Source organism: Theropithecus gelada, chromosome 17 (genome assembly GCF_003255815.1).
Source record: "Theropithecus gelada isolate Dixy chromosome 17, Tgel_1.0, whole genome shotgun sequence".
In the NCBI taxonomy this organism is placed as follows: Eukaryota; Metazoa; Chordata; class Mammalia; order Primates; family Cercopithecidae; genus Theropithecus; species Theropithecus gelada.
Window position 1 is genome coordinate 47630993 of NC_037685.1, and position 25205 is coordinate 47656197.

The following is a 25205-nucleotide window of genomic DNA, read 5'->3' on the forward strand; positions in this document are numbered from 1 at the left end:
CCATTAATTGATTCAAATGTCACTCACGCTGGCTCCCCAGACAATCGTTCGCTTGTCTAAAGTTTTACTCCTCACCTCTGAATTTAGAAGATTTGAAATTTGAAACTATCGACACAACAGAACAGTCATACATTTTCATCTTGTTTCACAGTTTTGTTCATTTTGAGAAATATTTTTCTCAATATAAATATAACATGTTTATTACAGAAAATTGAAAAATACCTAAACATATAAATAATACAATTTAGAATCACAAATAATTTCATCACATAGAGATAATTATTGAATCTTTTGATGTATTTCTTAATCAGTCTCTCTCCGCTCTCCCTCTTCCACACACACAGGTAAATCATACAAAAAGTAGGTTTCATGCATATCTGTATAGCCTATCCTTTGATACGCATTTTCTGCACTTGTCTGGGCCTTAAGATTTTCTTCTCAACACGATTTTTAATGGTATGCAGTTGCATTATATAAATATCATTAATTAAGTATTATTAATTAATAATTTTTCACTACTTTTATATACAGTTTTACTACTTTTTCTAATGTTATAGTGTTATTACACTATTCTAATATGACAAAACTATTTTTACACATGGTGTTATTGCTTTTCACTTCAGATTTGTATCTGTCATACATACCCATGTTCTAAAAGTCAGGTCACCCCCAGAGCTTGTTGGAAAATAGCAATACTCCCTTCAGTACTTCCCTTCCGAATTTTGTTTCCAGATACAGTAACTTTCAACCCTCTTAGATGGTTCTCCTGGGTTTTTTACTCATTTTACACTAAATAATTATGCTTCTCTTGCTACACCATGACTTTCCATCTGCAGCATGGAGGATGGGATGGCTCTGTTCACACATCTCATCCCCATCAGATACACACGCTCTGCCCTGGGACCTATCTTCCCCTTGTCACCATGGCAAAGGTTTTAATGCCAATATGTGGGGACTTCTGAGTATGACTATAAATCCTCTTTGCACCCTGCTGACTTAGGATTATTCCCTTTTGTTCCCTTTTCTTTCTTACACACTTAGTTTTGTTATTTAGTGTGGCAGCGTGCCCACATCACTGTTTATGTTTCCTGAGGTCATAAGTACTGACCTCCGGAAGTTCACAAAGGAAGCTTTAGGAAGGTGTTCAATATATAATTCAACTGTTACAACATTTTAAATGGCTGTAACAAAGGTTTTACATTTTTATGACCATAAAAATGTGTAGTCACAAACATCTCAAAATATATTTTAGCCATTTATTATGGATAAAATTATTATTTATTAGGGCTTGGTACATAGTTCCTTAATGAATAAATGGACTCCCCAACCATATAACCTCCTACATTATCTGCCAAAAATCTGGAACCTAAAGGAATACTGTGTGCTTCTAGTTTTTTCTGTGAAAACAGTGGGAACCTGTAGGAAGTCTCTGTTGGAGACCAGAGAGGCATGACTCTGCTCATTTCCCTGCGCTTCTTGATCACGAACAGATGGAAGCTCAGCATTTATCTGGTTGATTTGACTCGAGTACGATAGAGATAGCCTGTCCTGAGATGTTCGTTTGCTGCTGGTTATCAAGAATAATTCCCTCTTATTGTTTCTGCAGGTGCACATGGTACCTGGCAGCCTCTCCCCTGACTGCCATGGGGCCTTCAACTGTGACGTGTCATCTGAACTTTGGGAAAAGAGATAGCAGTTCAATGGCTTTAGGTAGAGAGGTTTAAGCATTTCTTTGCCAGTTCCACTTAGTGGCTTAAATTTCGGAGCAAGGGGGGCTGCTTTCAGAATGACCCTTATAAAATTGCATTCATACCAATTGCCTACATAGACAACAATAAAGAATGTAACATTTTACAAGGCACAGGGGGTAAATAGCACCCAAGAAGATGTGCGTCTGTTATTCCTGACTGCATTTGGTTGCCCTTTGGGGTCTTTGTCTAATATTCATTTTCAGTCCTTTTCAGGGTTTTTCTTTTAAAGACTCATGGGTTTGCTTGTCTTTTTATGAAAACAGTTTGCTGGCTTTGGCCTGATTCATTTGAAGATTTAACAGCTCTTTGGAGTTTGTCCTTGAAGATAAAGGGTAGAGCTGTGAAAACTGCTCTTTTCATTCTCACAGATTTGGTTGTAAGCAATAGAGAAAGCTCTGCAGTGCTTTCCTGGGTGAGTAGCTGTGGGATACACACTTTAAAAACGAAATAGGGAATTGCCTGGAAATAAATTGAATACATATTTTGGAGATGTCTTTCAGAGGTACCTGCAGGTTTCTACTTGAACTTCCATAAATGTATTTTGTTATTGTTGCATCTAGATATTTTTTAAGAAACAGATTTATAAAGAGCTCTTTTATACATCTCAGGGCATGGTGCATTTTTTTCAATAAAGGTAGTGATAGAGGGTGTTCTGTTATTTGTTCTGGTCTGCTGTAAACACTACACTAGAAATTTTCAACATGGTTGGGCCTCAGTATTCTGGGAATACCATTTTATAAGCATTTCTTGCCTTTAACTGAAATTATTGTATTTCCCCATTGCCAGTGTTGTTAAATACATTGCATGGTAAGAGTGAAGGGAAGAAGGCAGGTAATCAAACTAAATCTACTGCCTTCAACATTTCCTAGAGCCCTAAGCTGAACATTTTCCATTCTCCCTTCCTATTTTATTCCAATACGTGTTTTTCAGAATATGAATTTTTACACTTAGCCCCTAAGTGTGCAGTCAGAGAGGAATGTGTGGTTTAATATATTAGTTCATGATTGTCTTTGCAAAAATACACTTTAATATGGTATTCTTTCCCTTACCACTATTTTATTCATGTAGCACAATTTGTTAGCTGCCTACTGTACTGCCAAGCAATGGGCTGGGTATTTCATGGGCCCATGCTGACCATTTACTGCAATATACATTAAATACAGTTGTCTGTAGTTTGCAAATGGAAGCATAGAGTGAAGTGATCTGCCCCGGTTGCAGAACCAGCGAGTAATAAACCTGAGATTCCAGCCCAGGCTTCTTGGACTCCAAGCCCTATTTCTTTTCACTATGCCATGTGGCATCTTTCCCCTCTTTTCTTCTCTGTCCATTTGAATCTTTTCCTACCGCCCCTGGCTCCAGCACTGCTCGGCTCCTTTGTGTTCCTATTACACAGCTCTTGGAGTTTCAATATTCCATTTTCTAATAGTTTCATCAACCTTGAAGAATGCAAGGTAGTAGAAAATACAAGATTAAACTGTTATGAGCTGCTTCCATGTAGGAAGCCTCACTTAGACTTCTTGCTGTCTTCTGAATAGCTGTTTCTTTCTTTGGAGTCTGCATTTCTTATAGAATGGCAACATTTGTTGTTTAATTAATGAGACTCCATGAATAGCTGAACAGTGAATATTGTTGCATTTCCAAAACACAGAATAATTTTGGTCAAATTAATTTGAAAATACAATATTTGAAATGATCTTAAACTACTTTTTTAGGTTCAGGGCTTTTCTGAGACCTTAATATGCTAACATGCCCCAAAACCTTATAGGACACAGACACAGTGTAAAATATTTTCCAATATAGATCTTTGAAATGAGTTTTAATAAAACAATTAATGTGATGCATTTGATGATCATGTTTGAGGAAAACATAATGAAAATGAAGTTAAATTATCTTCGTCTTTTATGGTGTGTAATGTCTGAACACTCAGCCATTCCAAACAGCTTGGGCTAAAAATTGACAAGTACTTTTTAATATTAGTAACAAATACAACCCTAGTGTTTAAATAAATAGCCAAAACCCTTGAACAGATAATTTATGAAAGAAGAAATCAAACGGCCATGAACATATGAAGAAATAGGTAGCTTTTCCTGGAATTAAAGATGCTAACTAAAAACTGTTCTAATATATTGTAAGTAATAAAATAGGCATATATTATTTAATATTATTTATATTGTATTTATTCACTTACAGTTATTTCTTCAGCACCCAAAGGATATTCTCTCACAGATCTTGCAATCCAGGAAGGGATATTATCAGTTAGTAAACATATGTGTGTTTAAAGCATTGGTTAGTCACCATTGCTGGGAGGAAATTAGAATGGTAAGGGAATGTAAAGTGAAGAAGTTTGAGGGAAAGAGGCTCTTGGACAAGTGGTTCTAGGAAGATATAAAGGAACAAGCCATTCCAAGATACACTTGGTGGCACCAGGACGGTCCAGAAGGGACAAAGTCAGTGGGAGCCACGTGTGTGAGGGACATGAGAAGATTTGTGTGGCCAGAATGGAGCACGCTAGAGGCTGGTGGAAGTGCGAAGTTCGGAGAGAGGGTTGGGAGCAGAAGGTTGGATCCACAGGGACACTTGGAAATCAAGGGAAAGAGGGGAGCTTTCATTCTGGGGATCATGGTGGATTTTGACTGAGACAGGGAGGCAATGAAAAGTGTCTTTTAAAAATCCCTCTGGTTATTCTGTGAAAAATTAACTGTGCAAAAGATTTTGAGGTGGGGCTGTGGTTTTGATAAACTAGAACCAAGTAAACCTGTTAAGCGACCACTAGAGCAATCTGAGCAAGACTGGGTGGTTCTGGGATAAGGGATTAGAAAGACACTTGGTGAGAATGGTCAGATGTGATTCAACAGGAAGGAAAGAGGTGGCCAAACTCACTGATTGATTGGACAAGTATGGCAAGAGAGAGAAATCAAGAATTTCCTTATTTGGGGCTAAGTAACTAGATGGTTAATAAGTCAGTGAGGTGGAGGCACTGGAGCACTTAAGCAGAATGTATTAAGCACCCTAATAATTTTATATGATTTTGTTTAATAGTAATTCTAGTGATGGAAATGCTTTAAATGGGGTAAAGGGAAATGTTGCCTAGATTTATGTATAATAGTGCTATTTATAATAGTGATGTGTAAAAATCAATGTGTAAAAATAAAATGGCTAAGTGAATTGGTATATAAATGTAATGGAAGGTGGCGTAGTAATTTAGGTACTGCCCAGTGAAACAGAAAAGAAAATGTTGATGATAAACTAAATAAAAATTGATGATATAAAATTATAGGCATGTAATATTCTCAATTTATTTTCCATAAATACCCTCATTTAATGAATATGCATTATAGCATATCTCTGAACACATAAAAAATAAACTCATTGAAATATTAATAGTATTTACCTTTGACTGGAGAGACTGCAAATTAATTTAATTTTACTGTCTTTAAAATTTCAGATAACTGTATTAATGTAATAATTTAAAAAGCTTTAAAAAAGACAATATTTCTATAAAAGCAAATTATATAAATTGGTGACTTTTCTAAACTTTTTGTAAAATATATATGAAATACACAATTTCCTCATCTGGATGTTTTAAAATTATGAGGCCTTCATGCCTTGTTAAAAATCTGCAAGCCCCTCCTCAGCAATATCTCCCAAACTGTCACATCAGCCTCTGTGATCACGGCTGCCTGAGTTTTCCAGTTCGTATCTTAAAGCTCAGAGTTACCACCTCATAACTCTCTCTGGGGGCATGTACATAGGAAAATGAAGCCACTGAGGAAAGAGAGCCCAGGTGAGAAAATAAGAACTATTTCCAACATAAATTCCAACATAAAGAAATTTTCTCACATAACGACAACGACGACACATTCGAGTGTGGTAAGATCAGCCCCTAGACAACAAGAGTCTAGCTCCTCCACTAACCAAAGACCACTCTCATTTTGGTTACACAACAAATTCTGTAGAATAGAGTGAGCTGTAGGCAAGTGGAAACGATGAGGTTGGAGAGAGCTGGGTCCAGATGAAGTAGATACTTGTAAACCTCTGGTATCACAATACAATTCCCTGTGTTATTAACATAAAAGCTTGCAAAATGCTAGTGGCATATTTTCTGATCGAAAGTGTATATATTTAGGACTATAAAGGGGAGGACTATAAAAGAAAGAGGACTATCCTCTCCTTAGTGGGGAGAGGTAGGGCGTAGAGGATAGTTCTCACTTTATCAATCTATATATAGATATATGCACGGGGGGAGAGGGTAGCCCTCACTTTTTTCTACTAGCACATGAATACAAAATTTGCTATGGAGAGAAAAACTATCTATATTTTATAAGCATAAAATATCCACTTATAAGGCTTATTTTCTACTTTTTCTTTTATGTTAGATGCCAGCATTTATTTAGACTTTTTTTTAGAGCAGTTTTAGGTTCACAGCAAAATTTGAGAGAAAGATACAGATATTTCACATGTACTCCCTGACCCTGCACACGCACAGCCTCCCCTGTTTCCAACATTCCCACCAGAGTAGTTTATTTGTTACAACTGATGAACTTACCTTGACCTATCTTTATCACCCCAAGTTCGTAGTTAACATTAGGGTTCATTCTTGGTGGTGCATATTCTATGGATTTGGATGAATGCAGTCACATGGATCCACCCGTACAGAAATCTGTGGAGCATTTTTACTGTCCTAACAACCCTCTGTGCTCTGTCTGTTGATCACAACCCGACCCATCTCCTGATAATTACCAAGTGAGCTTTCTATTGTCTCCAAAGTTTTATCTTTTCCAGAATGCCATATACTTGGAATCATACATGTTTAGACTTTTCAGATTGGCTTTTTTTTTTTCACTTGGTAATATGCATTGAAGGTTTCTCCATGTCTTTTTGTGGCTTCATAGCTCATTTTTGTATAGCTGTGAATACTATTCCAATGTCTGGATGTACCACAGTTTTATTCATTTAGCTACTAAAGGATATCTTGGTTGCTTCTAAGTTTTGGCAGTTAAAAATAAAGCTGATACAGACATCTGTGCGTAGGTGTTTGTGTGGACGTAAGTTTTCAACTCCTTTGGGCAAATACCAAGGGGCATGATTACTGGGTCATGTAGTAAGAGTAGGTTTGCTTTGTAAGAGATTATCAGGCTGGCGTGGTGGCTCATGCCTGGAGCCCAGCATTTTGGGAAAGTGAGGAAGGGATTGCTTGAGCCCACGAATTAGAGACCAGCCAGGGCAACATGGTGAGACTCAGTTTCTGCAAAAAAATATTACAAAGGAAGAAATAGCCGAGCACGGTGGTGCACACCTGTGGTCCCAGCTACTTGGGAGGCTGAGGCAGCAGAGCCTGGGAGGTTTAGCCTGCAGTGAACCATGATAGCGCCACTGCACGCCAGCCTGGGCAACAAAGCAAGACCCTGTCTCAAAAGAAAGGAAAAAAAAAGAAGAAAGAAAGGAAAGAAATTACCAAACTGTCTTCCAAAGTGCCTGTACCATTTTGCATTCCCACAAGCAATGAAAAAGAGCATCTGTTGCTCCACATCCTCACAAGCATTTGGTGCCATCAGTGTTCTACATTTTGGCCACGTGACTAGGTATGTGGTGTTGAAGGAGACTAAAGAGAAAGGACCTCGAATGCAACGGGTGATCCTGAATTACATCCTAAACCTTGGGAAAAAAGTGCTATCAAGGGCATACTTGGAAAAAATAATGAAATGTGAATATTAACTGTGGTTTAAGTAATTCAACAGATTAATGTTGAATTTTCTGGTTTTGATAACTGTTGTGTAAGAGAATATCCTTGTTCTTATAAAATACATACTAAAATATTTAGGGATAAAGAAGCACGATGCCTGCAACCCACTTTCAAGTGGTTCAAAAACTGCGTGCGGCAGGGGGCAGATAAAAAAGAAAAGGAAGGAAGAGAGAGCATGAACAACAATAGGGGAAAATATAAATGATGGGTGAGTTTGGATGTCTTAGTCTGTTTGGGCTGTTATAACAAAACACTATAAACCGGGTGGCTTATAAACAACAGAACCTTATTTCTCACAGTTCTGAAGGCTGGGAAATCTAAGATCAAGGTGCCAGATTTGATGTTTAGTGAGAGCACACTTCCTGGTCTTCATAGTTGGCTGTCTTCATACTACATCCTTACATGGTAGAAAGGGCAAGGGAGCCCTTTAAGGTTTCTTTTATAAAGGCACCAATCTCAATCCTGAGAGCTTCACCCTCATGACTTGACTATCTTCCAAAGGCTGCACCTTCTGACATCATAATCCTGGAAGTTAAAATGTTAGCATATAAATTTGGGGCAGTATCTCCATGTATGTAAACATGTAGTGTAGTCCATTGTATTAGATAAAGGGTATTGTGGTAGTTTCTTAAGGTTGCCATAATAGAATACCACAAACTGGGTGGCTTCAAACAATAGAAATGTATTCTTTTATAGTTCTGGAGGCTAGAAGTCTGAAATCAAGGTGTCAGTACTGTGATTCCTCTAAAATCTCTAGGGGGTCCCCCTCTCTTGCATCTTCAAGATCCTGGTAGCCCCAGGTGTTCCTCAGCTTGTGACAGCATCACCCCAATCTCTGCCTCCATCCTCATGTGGCTGCCTTCGCTTTGTGTGTGTGTCCATTTTCAAATGTCTCTCTTCTTACAAGGATACTAGTCAGATTGGATTAAGGCCCATCCTTCTCCAGTGTGACCCATCTTAACTGATTACATCTGCAGTGACCCTATTTCTAAATAAAGCCACATTCACAGGTACTTGGGGGTAAGGCTTAAATATAACTTTTTTGGGGAAATGCAGTTCAAACCATAACAGGTACATAGGAGTCCTTTGCATTACTCTTGCAACTTTCCATCAATTTGAAATTATATTTTTAAAAGTTACCAAAATGTGTTAGCATGTAAAAAAAAAAAAAGATGGCCTTTGTTTACTAAAATGCCATTAGATAGATAATTCTCATTTAAAATGTGATTATTCCAGCCTGGCCAACGTAGCAAAACCCTGTCTCTACTAAAAAATACAAAAATTAGCTGGGTGTGGCGGTGAGCGCCTGTAATCTCAGCGCTTGGGAGTCTGTGGCCGGAGAATCACTTTCACCTGGGAAGAGGAGGTTGCAGTGACCCAAGATTGCGCCACTGCACTCCAGCCTGGGTGATAGAGCGAGACTCCATCTCAAAAAAATAAAAATAAATAACAATAAAATAAAATAAAATGTGAGTATTAATGTGTTAGAGAACTATAAATGAAACAATTGACAAGTATATTCTTTGAGATTAAATTGTTATATAACATAAACCAATAAATTCTTGGGGAAATATACACTTCTTGGTTCATATGCCATATGGCTTGTGGTAAATTAAATTTCCATTTGTAGGGAATGATATATTTGAGTTTCATGTGGGGAATGATATATTTGAGTTTCATCTCCAACACTCCAGAAACATAGTTTAGGACAAATTGGAAGTTAAGCAGTCTTCCAGTTTCAATAATTACACAGGAAATTCGCTCAGGGCTCCCTGTAGGAACTATGCAGTCTTCAACTGCAGAAAGTATTTGAGGGGTTGCTATTGATTTTGCACATAAAACATTGATTCATTTTATTTCTCTGATGAAAATCAATTATGATGTGATTGATTTTTTTTTTTTTTTTTTTTTGGAGCCAAACTGAAAGACGTGCCTTACAGTCTATGTTGTACAAATACAACATTTTTTTGTTGAGCTGCATAAGGTTTTTCTTAATTTGGAATTACTTCTTTCAGTAAGACAAAGGCTGATAAGTACTGTCAGTATGAAAAATTTGACATCTAGTGAATAGATGTAAGAATATATATTATGAAGATATTACATGTATATGCACACACGTGTACACAAACCCTTAGGGTTTAGGGTGTTAGTGGGTACCAAATATCAATATGTTCTCTTACATCGTGAGAAAGTATATATGTTTTTCAGTTATTCTCACTTTCAGTATCCTTTTCACACACCCACTTCCTAATCCATATGTTCTTATAAAGTGCAGCATTCAGTCGTTTAAAAATATTACTTAAGATTTTGAAAATGTAGAGTGATTGCTAACGCTGTTGTTCCTGTATTATGAAGTAAGTTTAGGCTTGGATATTTGTTTTATATTTGAAAATCTTCTCTAAAACCCTCAACTCCCCCTGCTTCTCATCCTCTGAAATAAAACAACCATGTGTACAGTCAAATACATACACCAATACATGAAATTAACATCAATGCGAATGTTGAGTGTGACGACTCATTCTGTACAGAAAGTATTGAACCATTTACTCAAGGAATCGATATGGACAATGGTTCAGGATCATTTTTCTCTCACTTTTTTTATTCATAGCTGAAAAATTACATACTGGAGTCTTCAGAGGAATGAAATTTGAAATGTAAAAAAGAACATTTTTAAAAGATATTTTAAAATATCAAGTTTGTATTTTGGAAGAGAAAAATTGTGTTGCAGAACACATAGATTTTTAAAGTCTCATATGATAAATGGGCAATGTCAAAAGAAATTATTGAATTTGATTGTTTTCATTTCACACAATTTAGTACATAGGTTTGCTATGCGTGATTGGTTCAAAATGGAGGGGTTTTTTTTGTTTTTTGTTTTTTAAATAAGAGCTAATCTAATACCTTATAAATGTGACTGATTCCTAACTTCATGGGTCATATCACCTTTGATATGCTGAAAACTAGATTTTCTGAGGTTTTCTGACATTTTGATGAAGCCTTGCTTTGCAACTCATCAGCTCCTTAGTTGCAGTGGGATCCATTACCAACTAAAATTGCACATTTGCTTCTGAGTTAGCTGGACTAATGATGAAAATCAGCTGTGAGTCTTCTTAGTGGTGTACACAATAATATTCATGTACAGTAAAAGTAAGGAATCCTGACATGAAATTAATTTATGCAAAGGGAAGAATTATGGCGTTTGCACATGTGCAAGTGTGAGACATTAATCTAGTTTTCCAGGGCTGTTTGGAGTATTTGAAGCACATCACCTTAGCTCTGTCCTCTATCATGCCTTCTTCCAGTACAAACATGGGTTTGAAATCCCCGAGGCTCAAAGGGGCAGGTTTTGCCTATAGAACTTCCATGAATTGTTATAACCTGAGAAACAGCAAAAGCTTCACTTGCTAAAATATTTTATTCTAGCCTGCCAAGGAATCTACATTGCCAGCTTCAAAGAATCCCCTTTGTGTCAAGGCATTATCTCCAAACGCAAGTGTTTTACACAATTGTGGGAAATATGGTCAGCTTTCCTAAGGACACTTACCTTTTTCACAACAGGGCATAGGAAGAGTCCATTTTTATTCATGAAGGCGAGACAGAGGACTCTGCACATAGCATGAATTGGGAAGTTGGGGGCATCTAGAAAAAAGCATGGGAAACTAAGGCATAGTTTACATAGAGAGGTGTATACAGAGAGACACCACTGGCCTAGTCTAGAAGCTTCCAGAGGCCCACTGTTAACACCATTCCACAAGCTCTAGACCTTTTGACTTTGGTGCACACCTCCTTGGTATAGTTAGCTACTTAATGAGCGGCGGATGGCGGCACATGCTTTGCCGTAGGCACAATAAGCGTTTCTATTATTTCCTATATTCCTCGATGGAGTATTATGCCGATGGGTGTTTGTCTCTACATACCTGTATTCTTATCTGTAGCACTCCAATAAAACTACTTCAAATAGGCACCTACAATGCCCTCCTGAGTTTTAGTGTTAGGAAAACTGGGTATTTTCAATAGGACGTGCTAGCCATTTTGCAGACTGCCTATTATCCAAGCCTGATACAGAGCTATCCTTGCACTAGTACTCTGTTATCAAGATTTTTTATACTTTACCAACATTAACCCATTTTATCTTCACAGCAACTTTGGGAGAATTAAAGACAGAGAGGGCAAGCCGTGTCTCCAAGGTCACACGACTGAGAAGTTTTGAGCAGAGATTTGAACTGGATTTTGTGTCCTTAAAGGCTCAGCTATGCTGCCCCTGGTGGAGAACAGTGGGTGTATGCCTTGAAAACATCACAGACAAGACTTACTACTCAAGGCCATGTGGATTAACGCATTCGTTAAATGCAATAGCTAAGATAGGCTGTGTGTACCTAGAACCCTGCATGCAAAGTGCCGTGAGCCTCCTGCATGCAACCTTTCCAAGTGGTGCTTATAATTAGTATAGCCTGCTTTTACCTGCGAGGAAACTGGGGCGTAGAACCCTTAAGAATTTGCCCTAGGCCATAAAGTTCATGCGGAGAGGCACTGGGATGGAATCTCAAACCATTAACTCTGTATTACTGTGCAATACTCACTTTATAATAGAAAGGCACAACATGGGTACTAGCCAGTGTCCGGTAGAAGACAAAAAGCCCACCAAAGAAGTTAGTTTGAATAGGATGCATTTAATATAAACATTATTATCTAATAAAGGTAGATTAATTACAAAGCGGGGGGTAAAGATAATGCTGAAAACTAACAGAACAACAGATATAGGAAGCAACCACTGTTCACCACATCGGGGAGAGAATCTGGAAGAGACCCCTCAGGGATTGAAATGTAGACCCCTTTAGAGAGGATGTGGCTGTGGCCTCTGCATGGTGGGGAAATTCATGGAGACTGGTTCTGGCAATTAGGAAGCTATGGGCTAAGTGGCAGCAAACCTGGCTGGAGGGTGTGCACCGCTGGGTACCCCACAATGGGTCAGAACAAGAAGGAACATCCTGGGCCAGTGAGAGGAGCCCCTTCCTACTGCAGTACCCCCTCTTCCCTCAACTGCCAGAGCCATACTGTAAATCTGGAATCTCTTCTAAGTGGTCCAATGTCAGTGAATGAATATTCTGCCCTTGTTTGTCTAATGTTGTAAGAATCCATGTTTACCTATGTTCCCAGGTATGTAAGTATGTTAACATTTTTGCATACATACCTTCATACCTAGGGAATGTCTCCCTCAACCGCAGAAATAATATCTGCTCCCTGCATCTGCTATTCCCATATTCTTCAGAGTTCTCCAGATTACATTCAGTAGTTATTTCCTTTTTACTTGTTAATTATTCATATCCAATCTCTCTTGTTAAAATTATTGGTGGAAATTCTGGCTCCTAGAGGGAGATACATGTCATATAAATGTAAAATCTTGCCGTTCTCTTGATGTGTCAGCTGCTTCATCCAGGGTCCTAGTATTTACTTTCCCCAAATGATACTGGGATTTCACTCTAGGCATGAATCTAGCAAAAACGGGATAGTTACAGTGGGACTAGAAGAGAATATCCTCTTTCAAGGCACTCTTTCTGGTGAAGTCATCACAGTTTTTAAGTGAACAATGGGGCATCGCAGGCACAGAAGGTCAAGCTGCTTCCCCTGGTGAGGAAGAGTCAGGGTGACTTGAGGGCTCAAGATTATTTCACGGCAGGGCACGGTGGCTCATGCCTATAATCCCAACACTTTGGGAGGCCAAGGCGAGCGGATCACTTGAGGTCAGGAGTTCGAGACCAGCCTGGCCAACGTGGTAAAACCCCATCTCTACTAAAAATACAAAAATTAGCCAGGCGTGGTGGCACGCACCTATAGTCCCAGCTACTTGGGAGGCTGAGGCAGGAGAATTGCTTAAACCCAGGAAGCAGAGGTTGCAGTGAGCTCTTTCTGTCTTTCTCTGGGAACAAGCATGCCAGATATGGTTTGGCTGTGTCCCCGCCCAAATCTCAATTTGAATTGTATCTCACAGAATTACCGCTTGTTGTCCGGGGGTGAGGGGACCCAGGGGTAGGTAATTGAATCCTAGGGGCCAGTCTTTCCTGTGCTAATCTCATGATAGTGAAGAAATCTCACGAGATCTGGTGGGTTTATCAGGGATTTCTGTTTTTGCTTCTTCCTCATTTTGTCTTGCCACTGCCATGTAAGAAGTACCTTTTACCTCCTGCCATGATTCTGAGGCCTCACCAGCCATGTGGAACTATAAGTCCAATTAAACCTCCTTTTGGTCCCAGTTTCAAGTATGTCTTTATCAGCAGCGTAAAAATGAGCTGATACAGTAAATTCGTACCAATAGAAGTGGGGTGTTGCTGAAAAGATACCAAAAACATGGAAGCAACTTTGGAACTGGGTAGCAGGCAGAGGTTGGGCAATTTGGAGGGCTCAGAAGAAGACAGGAAAATGTGGGGAAGTTTGGAACTTCCTAGAGACTTGTGGAATGGCTTTGACAAAAATGCTGATAGTGATATGAACAATAAGGTCCAGGCTGAGGTGGTATCAGATGGAGATGAGGAATTTATTGGGAACTGGAGCAAAGCTGACTCTTGTTATTTTTAGCAAAGAGACTGGCGGCATTTTCCCCCTGCCCTAGAGATTTGTGGAACTTTGAACTTGAGAGAGATGATTTAGGGTATCTGGCGGAAGAAATGTCTAAGCTTCAAAGCATTCAAGAAGTGACTTGGGTGTTCTTAAAAGCATTCCATTTTGAAAGGGAAACAGGGCATAAAAGTTCAGAAAATTTGCAACCTGACAATGTGGTAGAAAAGAAAAACCCATTTTTTGAGGAGAAATTCAAGCTGGCTGCAGAAATGTGCATAAGTGGCAAGGAGCTTAATGTTAATCCCTGAGACAATGGGAAAATTTCTCCAGACCATGTCAGAGACCTTCACAGCAGTCCCTCCCATCACAGGCCCAGAGGCCCAGGAGGAGAAAATGGTTTCATGGGCCAGGCTTAGGGTCCTCATGCTATTTGCAGCCTGGGTATTTGATGCCATCTGTCCAAGCTGCTCCAGCCATGGCTGAAAGGGGCCAATGTAGAGCTTGGACCATGGCTTCAGAGAGTGAAAGCACCAAGCCTTGGCAGCTTCCATGTAGTATTGAGCCTACAGGTACACAGAAGTCAAGAACTGAGGTTTAGGAACCTCCACCTACATTTCAGAAGATGTATGGAAACACCTGGATGCCCAAGTAAAAGTTTGCTGCAGGGGCGAGGCCCTCCTGGAGAACCTCTGCCGCAGTGTGAAAGGGAAAAGTGGGGCTGGAGCCCCCACACAGAGTCTCTACTGGGCCACTGCCTAGTGGAGCTGTGAGAAGAGGGCCATCATCTTCCAGACCCCAGAATGGCAGGTCCACTGGCAGCTTGCACCATGAGCCTAGAAAAGACGGAGACACTCAGCTCATGAAAGCAGCCAGGAGGGAGGCTGAACCCTGCAAAGCCACAGGGGTGGAGCTGCCCAAGACCATGGGAACTCACCTTTTGCATCAGCATAACCTGAATGTGAGACTTGGAGTCAAAGGAGATCATTTTGGAGCTTTAAAATGTGACTGCTCCGCTAGATTTCAGACTTCCTTGGGCCCAGTAACCCCTTTGTTTTGGCCAATTTCTCCCATTTGGAATGGTTGTATTTACACAATGCCTGCACCAGCATTGTATCTAGGAAGTAACTAGCTTGCTTTGGATTTTACAGGCTCACAGGCAGAAAGGACTTGCCTTGCCTCAAATGAAACTTTGGACTGTGAACTTTTGGGGTAATGCTGAAATGAGATAAGACTTTGCAGGACTGTTGAGAAGGCATGACTGGTTTTCAAATGTGAGGACATGAGATTTGTAGGGGCCAGGGGCAGAATGATATGGTTTGGCTGTGTCCTCACCCAAATTGCAACTTGAATTGTATCTCCCAGAGTTCCCATGTGTTGTGGGACAGACCCAGGGAGAGGTCACTGAATCATGAGGGCCTGTCTTTCCCATGCTATTCTCATGATAGTGAATAAGTCTCATGAGATCTGATGGGTTTATCAGGGGTTTCCGCTTTTGCTTGCTCATTTTACTGACGCCTTGTAAGAAGTGCCTTTTGCCTCCTGCCATGATTCTGAGGCCTCCCCAGGCGTGTGAAACTGTGAGTCCAATTAAACCTCATTTTGTTCCCTGTTTTGGGTATGTCTCTATCAGCAGTGTGAAAACGAACCAATACAGTGCCTGTACAGTGTCAGCAGAGCAATTATATGTTCTACAGACAGTAGTGATGTAGGACCAAGGCATGGCCTTCCCACATTGTGGCTACATGGCTGTGATAACAAGCGGAATTATATGCCTGTACTGTGCACTAAACTCACTGAGTCACTCCGGATGTTTGCCTCGGCCTGCCTATCCTTGACCAAAGCACAGCCATGTTCCCTACAGGAACGCAAAATCTTATTCCTGTAGCTTGGAGACTGAAGGAAAAGAATCATTAGCAAAGTCTACTGAAGAATATGCCTGAAGTAAGGGTTTCTGTGGTTTTTTTTTTTCAAACTCCGAATAATTAAAACTAAATGCACTAACAAGATAATTTTGAATCTTGAGGACCTTAAAATTATAAAGGTCCTTAGATAAGTAAAACATCTGAAATAGATGACTTGCTCTGTTCAGATAAAGTAATATCTTTACATGATTATGGAGAATATAACATAGTACACTCAATATGGTGAGGTAAGAAACTCAACTTACCTTGTGGGAAAATGTTAAGATATGGAATATTTTACCACTTTAAGCTACTTTTTTGTTTGTTTTGGGTTTTTAAAAATAATGTATTTAAAGTCGTTCTTTGGAAATCTGTGCAAACTTGCTAAAGTATAGAAAATCTCTCTGCAAATAGAGAATAATAGAAAAAACTCTAAATATTAACCCATAAAAATTTAAACGTGAATCATATTTTATGTAAAGTTATAAATGGGGATATAATAAGAACTATGCTAGTATTGCAACACAGAATGCTATTTTGTAAAAGGAACAGGGAAAATCTTTCCTTTGTCTGGCCTGAGTTTAATAACATGTTACTAGGAGGTGTGTGGGAAATCTTGGACAATGGGCATATGTTCACGCCATGCCCTAAAAGATGTGATGTTAGCCATGCCTAATAAATTTTATGGAACTCATTAGGGAATGTGGAGCAATGGAGACAATTCATATGACTGATTTCTGAAGAGCGCAAGCAAATCTACCGTTGTATTGAAGCTGAGATGGACCAGGGGTAAAACAGGAGTGCTCAGAGGTGCTATGCTGATGAAGGGACCTTGGAGGCTAACACATGGAAGAGCCATATTTAATACAGTCAGCCCATCAAGATTTACAGATCATGCCTTTTGTTAGAAAATAGTTGCTAGAAAGAGAAAAATCAACCATAGTCACTAACACAGGCCTTGATTAAAACGTCATAGTGTGAGAAGAGCTCCCAGATGAGTTTCTGTGGAGAAAAAGGAGGTTAAAGATTTGATAGTACAGATTGGGGAACGTTGGTCAAAGTTCAGCTTGTTCCTTGAAGAGTTCTTTTAGAATCTTTGAAGGCATCAGACACCTCTATTATATTACAAACAAGACAGGATATAGGGCAGCCAGTGCAGAGGCATGGGTTTACAGCCACTCACTAGAGATGCTGGGTTTAGCAAAGGGGTGGGGAGACGCAGCTGGGGCCAAGGTTTTGCAAGGTTCAGTGGAAGGTTTTCAGAATGTTAGAGTCTCCACAACTCATTTAATATATTTGTCTTAAAAAATAATTCGAGCTTCCGACCTGATTCTTCAGGGTCATATCTACCATAGACTATTTCTGCATCTGTTTCCCAACTAAGATTGAAGTGCAACTCCTAATCTGCTTTTAATTTTAACAGTATATATGATGTTACTTTTTTTTTCTTTTTATCTAGGCTGGAGCCAATGTCCTTCTCCAGGATGTGAATGGAAATATCCCATTAGATTATGCTGTAGAAGGGACAGAATCCAGCTCTATCCTATTGACCTATCTGGATGAAAATGGTAGGCAAAACTTTTAAAACCATAGAAAAAAATAGATTGGGAGAATTGTAAGTGTATATTCATTTTCACAGGTTTGCTTACATGATTTCTGGTGGACATAGTTTCCCCGTGTGGTGTAGAAGATGGTATTTTTTTCCCTTCAACTTTCCATTGCTCTCCCTGCACTGCATTGTGGTTTAGTCAATGCTGGTGTTTTTGCAAGCCAGCAGAAATCTAGAGGCCAACAATGAAGGGACATTTTAACAGGCATCTGAAGTCCATAATTAGTGGGACTGGGTTTGTAATTATAATCTCTTCTCCCCTGGGAGGGGAAGGGAAGTCAACCAACACAACTGAATTTTGAGCTAATGAGAACAAGGTCATCTGAAATGTATTCTCTTAGAAGCAGGTAGTCCTAGCTGGAATTAGAGGCAAGGAAGTGAGGGCTTAAGTCAAGAACAATTGTCTGCAAATTGACCTTTTGTGACACTTAGAACACAAAGGTCATCAGAAGAAAGCCCTGTGGTCATGATACTAGCCTGAAAAGATGAGGTTGAGCCCCTAAATGCACTCACTGACAAAGGATGTTTAATTATACAGGTCCAGCATATAATTTCATCAGTAAGTGCAGCCTTGGGAAAGTGGGAGGTATGAGAATCCCTGAGCCCAATATAGTATTAAACTAAAGAATTATGCCCCTCCTTTTTTCCCCTGCTGTTTAAGTATAAACAAAATAAAGAAATTCCAATCCCTTCAAAATGACCCTTGGCCAGAGAAAAGTTTACAGTTTTTAAGAGCCACATGGAGCTGATGTCGATACTCTTTTTGCCTCTAAGAAAACCTCACATCTGTCTCATTGTTCGCTTGTGCTCTCTGCCTCCTCCAGATTGCTTTTATGAAAAAGGTTTATTCTGAGGATGGCTTAGAATAATGTTAGTACTTAGCAGCAATGAGTTCTCAGATAAAATAGTCTCATTAGTTGTGAAAGCAAGGTAGATGTGGTTACCATGACAGGGGATGATGTGAGCATGGCCGTGCTGCTGAAGGTCACCAGGTGGGGGTCTCAGGAAGAAGCAGGCTGGGTCGGGCTGGCAGTGCATTCAGTTGACCACTCTGCAGCTCAGTCGTGCCTGGGCACTATCACCTGTGGGAATGCTCACTCACTTTCTCCAAGTCTTGTTAGCTATGCCCTGTGGGAGGCGGATTCCATGACTTCTAAAGGGAATGAAGCTTGAAGTTATGCAGACTTCATTATTGGGAAGTTAATTATTTGAATCTTTGCCAGACTGCACAGGTAGCATGCAATTCTGAGTTTACATGAAAAACTTGGCACAGTGGTGCCTATAGTTAATAATACTGTATTGCATACTTTGAAACATATATGAGATCATAGTTCGTATGCTAAGTGTTCTTATCACCAAATAATAGTAAAAATAACAGTAAATAGTGTGGGAGGAAATTTGGAGGTGATGGGTATATTTATGACATATAATATGGGGATGTTTTCTGGGATGTATACTTATCTACAAACATCAAGTTGTATACGGTAAATATGTACAGTTTTTGTATGTTGGTCATACTGCAATAAAATGGTTTAAAAAAAAAAAATCCATGATGCCAAATTTTCAAAAGTCCTTGACCATGTTTTGTTTCGCTGTGCCATTTCTATATTATTATTTCCTGCTTTTTCTGTCTTTCTGAATTTTAAAACGCTACGGTAATAAATGTTTCCTTTAGAAAATAAAATGACATGTATTTTCTAATGCATTCACATTGCTTATAAACCTCTCCAACTCATGACAGCATTTTGTTTGATAGGAAATTTTAGTATTGCAAGATCAGTATTTTATATCCTTTGTAAAGAATAAAAATAAGTGTGTTCCTTTGAGAGGCTGATTTTTTAAAAGGAGTATGCAAAAACAAAACAAAACAAAAGAGGAGAACAAAACAAGAGGAAAGTACTAACTCTTAAATGGTTAGTAGGAAATCTGCCACTACTATGGCTGTCACGGTCAGCTTGTTAAATACATGTTTGCTGGAACAAACTCAATTTAATATCTCTTAAATTTTTAATTCTGTTTGCCATTTGTCACTGCAGTCACTCTGGCCCGTGCCTTCACATCCATCTGCCCTTCCCTCAGCTCATTCACAGTCTGCTTCCGCTTATGTTGGTCTTCCTCCCACTATCTCCATCATCTGCCGCCGTTCCCGGTAAATACTGTCTAATTCGATTTATTCTCTGGCCCTCTGCTTGGTACACTTTTACATTTATCTACTGTGACAACATGGGCTGACGTCTTTAGAAATCCTTACTATTTCAAGATGAGATTTTTATTATTATTTGGCTCTGGGTATTTCAGCATTGCCTTTTTATAACCAGGTGGTTGCAATCCTAGAATTTTCATTTTGCGTTGTGCAGTTTCGCATCCGAGTACTTATCACCTGTCACATCAGGATGCACGTAGCAGAGGAGGCCGGCAACGTCTTGAACAAGTTGATTACATGGAAAATCGCTGGTCACAAGTCCTAATGGTGCTGTCACCACCGACTTACACTGTAAACTCGGGGACAGCAATTAACCTCGGCTCACCGCCTGAGCCTGCCAGGCTGTAAAATGAGACAACCACGGAGAGCGATTGAGCATTTGATGAATATTAGATCTCCAGTGCAAGGAGAACCAGCTGGCATGCAAGGAAGGCAGTCGATTAGAAAGTGAGCCAGCATGGAAAGAAAGCACTGATGGGAGAGCCCGAGGAGTGCCCAGGATAAAAGATCAGCATAATGTGTACATTATACACACACATACAGAAATATTCTTGTCCCTGAAAGACACCAAAAGCTTTCGTTGGTTCTGCATACATCACCATTCACTGTCTTTTCTTCTTTCAAACCCATTCTTCTAACAATCATAGCTCACATTTATTTTCCTGAGTTCCTAGTTTCCTGTGGTTCAGCCCACTGAAGTTCAGTTTCTAAACCTGCAAACCCATTAGAAATGCCCTTGGAACAATTGTGATTACCTTCCTTAGTTTTCTATCCAGTGATAGCTTTCTTTCCTTTTTTATTACCTTATCTCTCTTTGACATTCGATGACTTTAGTGATACTCTCTTAGGAACATTCTCTCTCCTGCCATCTTCCCATGGTTTTCCTTCCTGTCTTCGAGCTTCTACTTAGGTTTCCTTCGAGTGTTTCCCGTGTCTGTCCAGATTGCTAAATGTTGGTCCCTCCTGGAGCTTTGTCTTTGACCATCTTCCATCTCCCCCAATGCTGTTGCTGGGTTATCTCAGCCTTTTGCTTGTGTTGTTACCACTTGCTGGTTCTCAAGAATATCCCTGTAGCTTAATTATCTTTAAAGACCTTCATTCCTGTATATGCAGTTTTATTAAGTATCTTGAGTGTCAGATAGTTTGAAATAACATGTCTCTATGGAATGTATTATTGTCCTTTCACTGTCTGTATTTCATATTTTGCCATTATCACCAGGAACTTCACTTCTCTTCCATATCGTCATGTCTGATTGTCGCCAATTCTCACAGATTCTACTTATTTGGTATCTTTCTAATATGTCCACCCAGATCACAAATCATGCTGTCACTGCCTTAATTAACATGCTGGTCTTTCTATTTTGGATTACTACAGTAGCTTCCAAAACTGGTCTTCTTGCCCCCAGTCTTAACCTTCCCCCTTCATTTTTCAGAGGACTCCTGGGTGAATCGGTTCACGAATATCATCTGTTTTTTTTTTTTGTTTTTTTGTTTAAGGCAGTTTATTTGAAATGCTCTCCCTGCACCAGCCTCTTCAAAATCATGCATTTTGATTTTGGGGTTACGGTTCGCATGACTATGTAAGATGGTCGCAAGTCATGCCTGCTGTTAGGGCTGGGAGAAGGGAATGGGTGGAGGGTAGCAGCACCCTTTCTGTTTATTTCTCTTTGCTGGAACTACTTTATTTGTCTGCTCAACTTTTTTACTTCCGTGCGTCTCTTAGAACACTTACTATGAAGATAAAAATTTGGGTTAGCGGCAGTTCTATGAGCTTAGAGGATCCCATGCTAAAATCATGAGATAGGGCATATTATAGTGAATTGCAAATGCCTGTTTAGCTTTGTTTCCTTTTTGAGGGCAAAAATGATGTTTTATGTATGACCAAATGATGACACAATGGCATATGATAATGAATAAAAATAAGGCATATGCAGATCTTATAAAAACACCCAGGAGGAAGGATATGATTTTCCTTACAAATAGTACAGAAGGCATCACAGAGGTGGCACCTACACTAAGCTGAAGGTGAGGGGCTGGGTTACCGCAGGGAGACCAAGCAGAGTGGTCTGACCCAGGCATAGGGAGTAGCATAAGTGAAGGTAAGAAGATTGGAAAAGCCACAGAAGAGAGGCAGTGCAGATCCTCCTACAACTCAGGAGAGCCCACAGCTGTGCAGTTCAGCATGGTCATAAAACCATCATAATAGCAGCAAAGAGTAGCCCTAATATCAACAGAGAAAAGGAAAAGTTGAATTCTTACAAAAACAATATTACCTTAAGAGGGATGGTTAAGGAAAGTTAAGTTAGGGTTCAGATTGACTTGGGGTGTTGATGTAATTTCAGTTTTGCACAAGAATCCAGTGATATTATCAGATTAAACCAGGTGGTAATAATATCACAAGTAATAATGTGTGGATTTTAGGTAAATTATTTTGTTTCTTAATTCTTATATTAAAATAAATTACTAAATTTCTTTCAAAATAATAAATCTAAAGAGACCTTCCATTAATTTATTTTCAAAAAACAGTATGAAAATCTACATTTTGTAGACAAAATGAGAATGGACCCATTATCCATTACAAAATAGACTTATGGGCTCTATCCATCTTGGTTGGTTTTATCCAGGAGCATTAAAGAAATTTGACAACGAAGAGAGGGAGTTTCTGTTGTGTTGTGTTAACCAAAAGTGATTTGGACTACTTTCCTGAATTTATAAAGAAAAGAAATCTAAAATTCACATTTTAATTGGCATCGTATCTGATTCAAAATTAAGTTTTCAAGCATTAGGATACAATGTAATAATATTCCCCTGTGATATCTTCACAACAGGGACCAGAAATAGATTTTTTTCTCTTAATATAATGAGTCTGCAGTGAGTGATGTCTTATCTCTGTTTTAATTTGTTACTTGTCTTTAATCTTGTGTTTTTATCACTCCCTTTTAAATACATAATTGTATAAAAGATACATACAACTTTAGTAGACATTGTAACATCCTAAAAGTTAACAAAGTAACTTTAGAGTGACTATCAGATTCTTCTGCTACTTTAGCATGCAAAATTGAAGGCTGACATCTGAGAAATGATATTTGCCAAAATAAAATCACACATGAAATTTCATAATCCTGAAAGTCAGAATAAGTGACAGTTTTAGCTGGTTCATAACAGACCTCAAATGACTCTATAAGGGAAATGTTAATTCTAAAATGGCATGTCCATGATTCAGAAGCTGAGGAATGGTCACGGGTGTTTCTATTTCTTGTTTCTACTAAAATGGACTAGCTTTGACTAGATTTGAAACGAGATACATTATTCAAATACTGCATTTTGCTTTACTTTGTTTTGTTACTCCATGCTTCCTAAATGACCAAATGATAATATATGACACACCTAAATGAGAGGTATGAAAAACACATGTCAGAAAGCTGACTAATAATCACAGATCACTTTTATTTAGTGCTTTCTGAAAGCTAAATACGTGTTGTAAGTTTTATGTGTTTTAACTCATTCTCAAGCAACGGACTAATCACATACTACCAACACCATTTTGCAGTTGAAGAAACAGAGGCAGAGGATAAGTTACTTGCCCACGTTGGCACAAGTAGTCATTGATACACACAGCACTAACACCCAAGCAGGTTGAGTGCAGAGCACCTCTTCTCTATTGCCCATCCAGGTTCGGAGAAGGAGCTGTGGCATGAGGCAGAGTTGAAGTGCTCCAAGGGGAAAAATGATACCAGATATGCAACACGCTTGATGTGGTTTCTGCTATAGAGCTACATCTTAAAAGAATGAATTATTATCTGAGGGACTAAGCACATTGATGCCCACATAGGTTAAATAACTTTCACAGAGTCAACCTGAGGAAGGAAACTACAGATAGGCACGTTCAGGAGCATCAATCCGAGGTTTATTCTTGGGTCCACTGTGCCAGGCTTTCTCTTGATGTTTGCTGCCAGGATGCAATCACATAAGAGAAAAGTGCTCAGAAAAGTGGCTGGTTCATAGCAAACATTTGCTATGAGGGAGGGATCACCATCATTATCATTTTTCCCTTGGAAAAAGATGAATTAGTTCTCCTTAGCAGATACCTATTTTGTTCAGGAACCAATGCTAGGAATAGGAGACACATCAGTGAAGAGACACAGCTACCATAGAGATGATACATCATGAAATTTCAGGTTAAAATATATGCTGAATAGAGGTACAGGCAGGAATTTAGCAGACCTGAGCCTTCTGTGTACCACTTCCCCTCCTGGGTGAAGTCAGACTGTGGATTCTGCACTCAATGTTAGTTATCTTTATTAACATTAGTAGCCATTAAATGTTCAATGGATGCATCTTTTTAAAAACTTATTTTAAAGTCATTTTAGATTACAAGAAAGTCTAAAGATAGCACAGAGTTCCCAAATGCCCTTCACAGAGCTTCCCCTAATGTGAACACTTACATAGTCATGGTACATTTATCAAAACTAAAAAGTTAACATTGGGACAATATTAACTGTACTAAACTGAAGACTTTATTCATAGTTTTCCAGTGTTTATACTAACGTCTTTTTTTTTTTTTTTTTTTGAGATGGAGTTTTGCTCTTGGTGCCCAGGCTGGAGTGCAATGGTGCAATCTTGGCTCACTGCAACCTCCACCTCCTGGGTTCAAGTGATTCTTCTGCCTCAGCCTCTCGGGTAGCTGGGATTATAGGTGCTCGCCACCACATCCAGCTAGTTTTTGTACTTTTACTATAGATGGGATTTCACTGTGTTGTCCAGGCTGGTCTTCAATTCCTGACCTCAAGTGATCTGCCCACCTTGGCTTCCTAAAGTGCTGGGATGAGGTGTGACCCACCGTGCCCAGCCTAAAGTCTTTTCTTCTATTCCAGGATATTAGATTGCTTTTGGAAGCAACTATTTTGGCCAGAAAAATCATAGAGATCAAAAACTGTATCTTTGTTGTTTCCATTTAAGTACTTTAAAATACTTTGAGTAATGTATGTTGATGATTTATATTAAAACAGGTATTACTTGAAAACCTGCCATTATAAGGCATCATATCATACTTTAGAACGTAACAAGAGATAATTTTATATTTTTTAAAGACTATAGTTGGAAATACGATATGTGCAAAGATAAACAATCAGTTCTTTGAATGAGTGTTCAAAGTAGAAGAGGAGCTTCAAAGAAGAACATGTTGAAAGAATAGATGATGAAGCTAGGCTTTGACCCCCAGGAACTGAGAACTACCTCTCCATTCTGGTTGAAAGGCTCTTTCTCCCCACAGGAGTGGATTTGACCTCACTGCGCCAGATGAAGCTTCAGAGACCCATAAGCATGTTAACAGATGTCAAACACTTCTTGTCATCTGGAGGAAATGTCAATGAGAAAAATGATGAAGGAGTAACCCTGGTAAGTTCATATATTTGACTCAGAAACTGTTTAAAGAGAGAATTTA

At 39.1% G+C, this 25205-nt stretch overlaps 1 protein-coding gene across 3 annotated transcripts in view; it reads left to right on the forward strand.

Moving 5' to 3' along the window:
* The window catches only part of MYO16 (myosin XVI), a 702327-nt gene that overhangs the window by 261529 nt on the left and 415593 nt on the right, over positions 1-25205 (forward strand). For all 3 annotated transcript variants that reach the window (XM_025364355.1, XM_025364354.1, XM_025364353.1), the window contains exons 5-6: positions 17410-17518; positions 25035-25159. In XM_025364355.1, coding sequence (XP_025220140.1) covers positions 17410-17518; positions 25035-25159 — 234 coding nt within the window. The remainder of the gene's footprint in view (positions 1-17409; positions 17519-25034; positions 25160-25205) is intronic.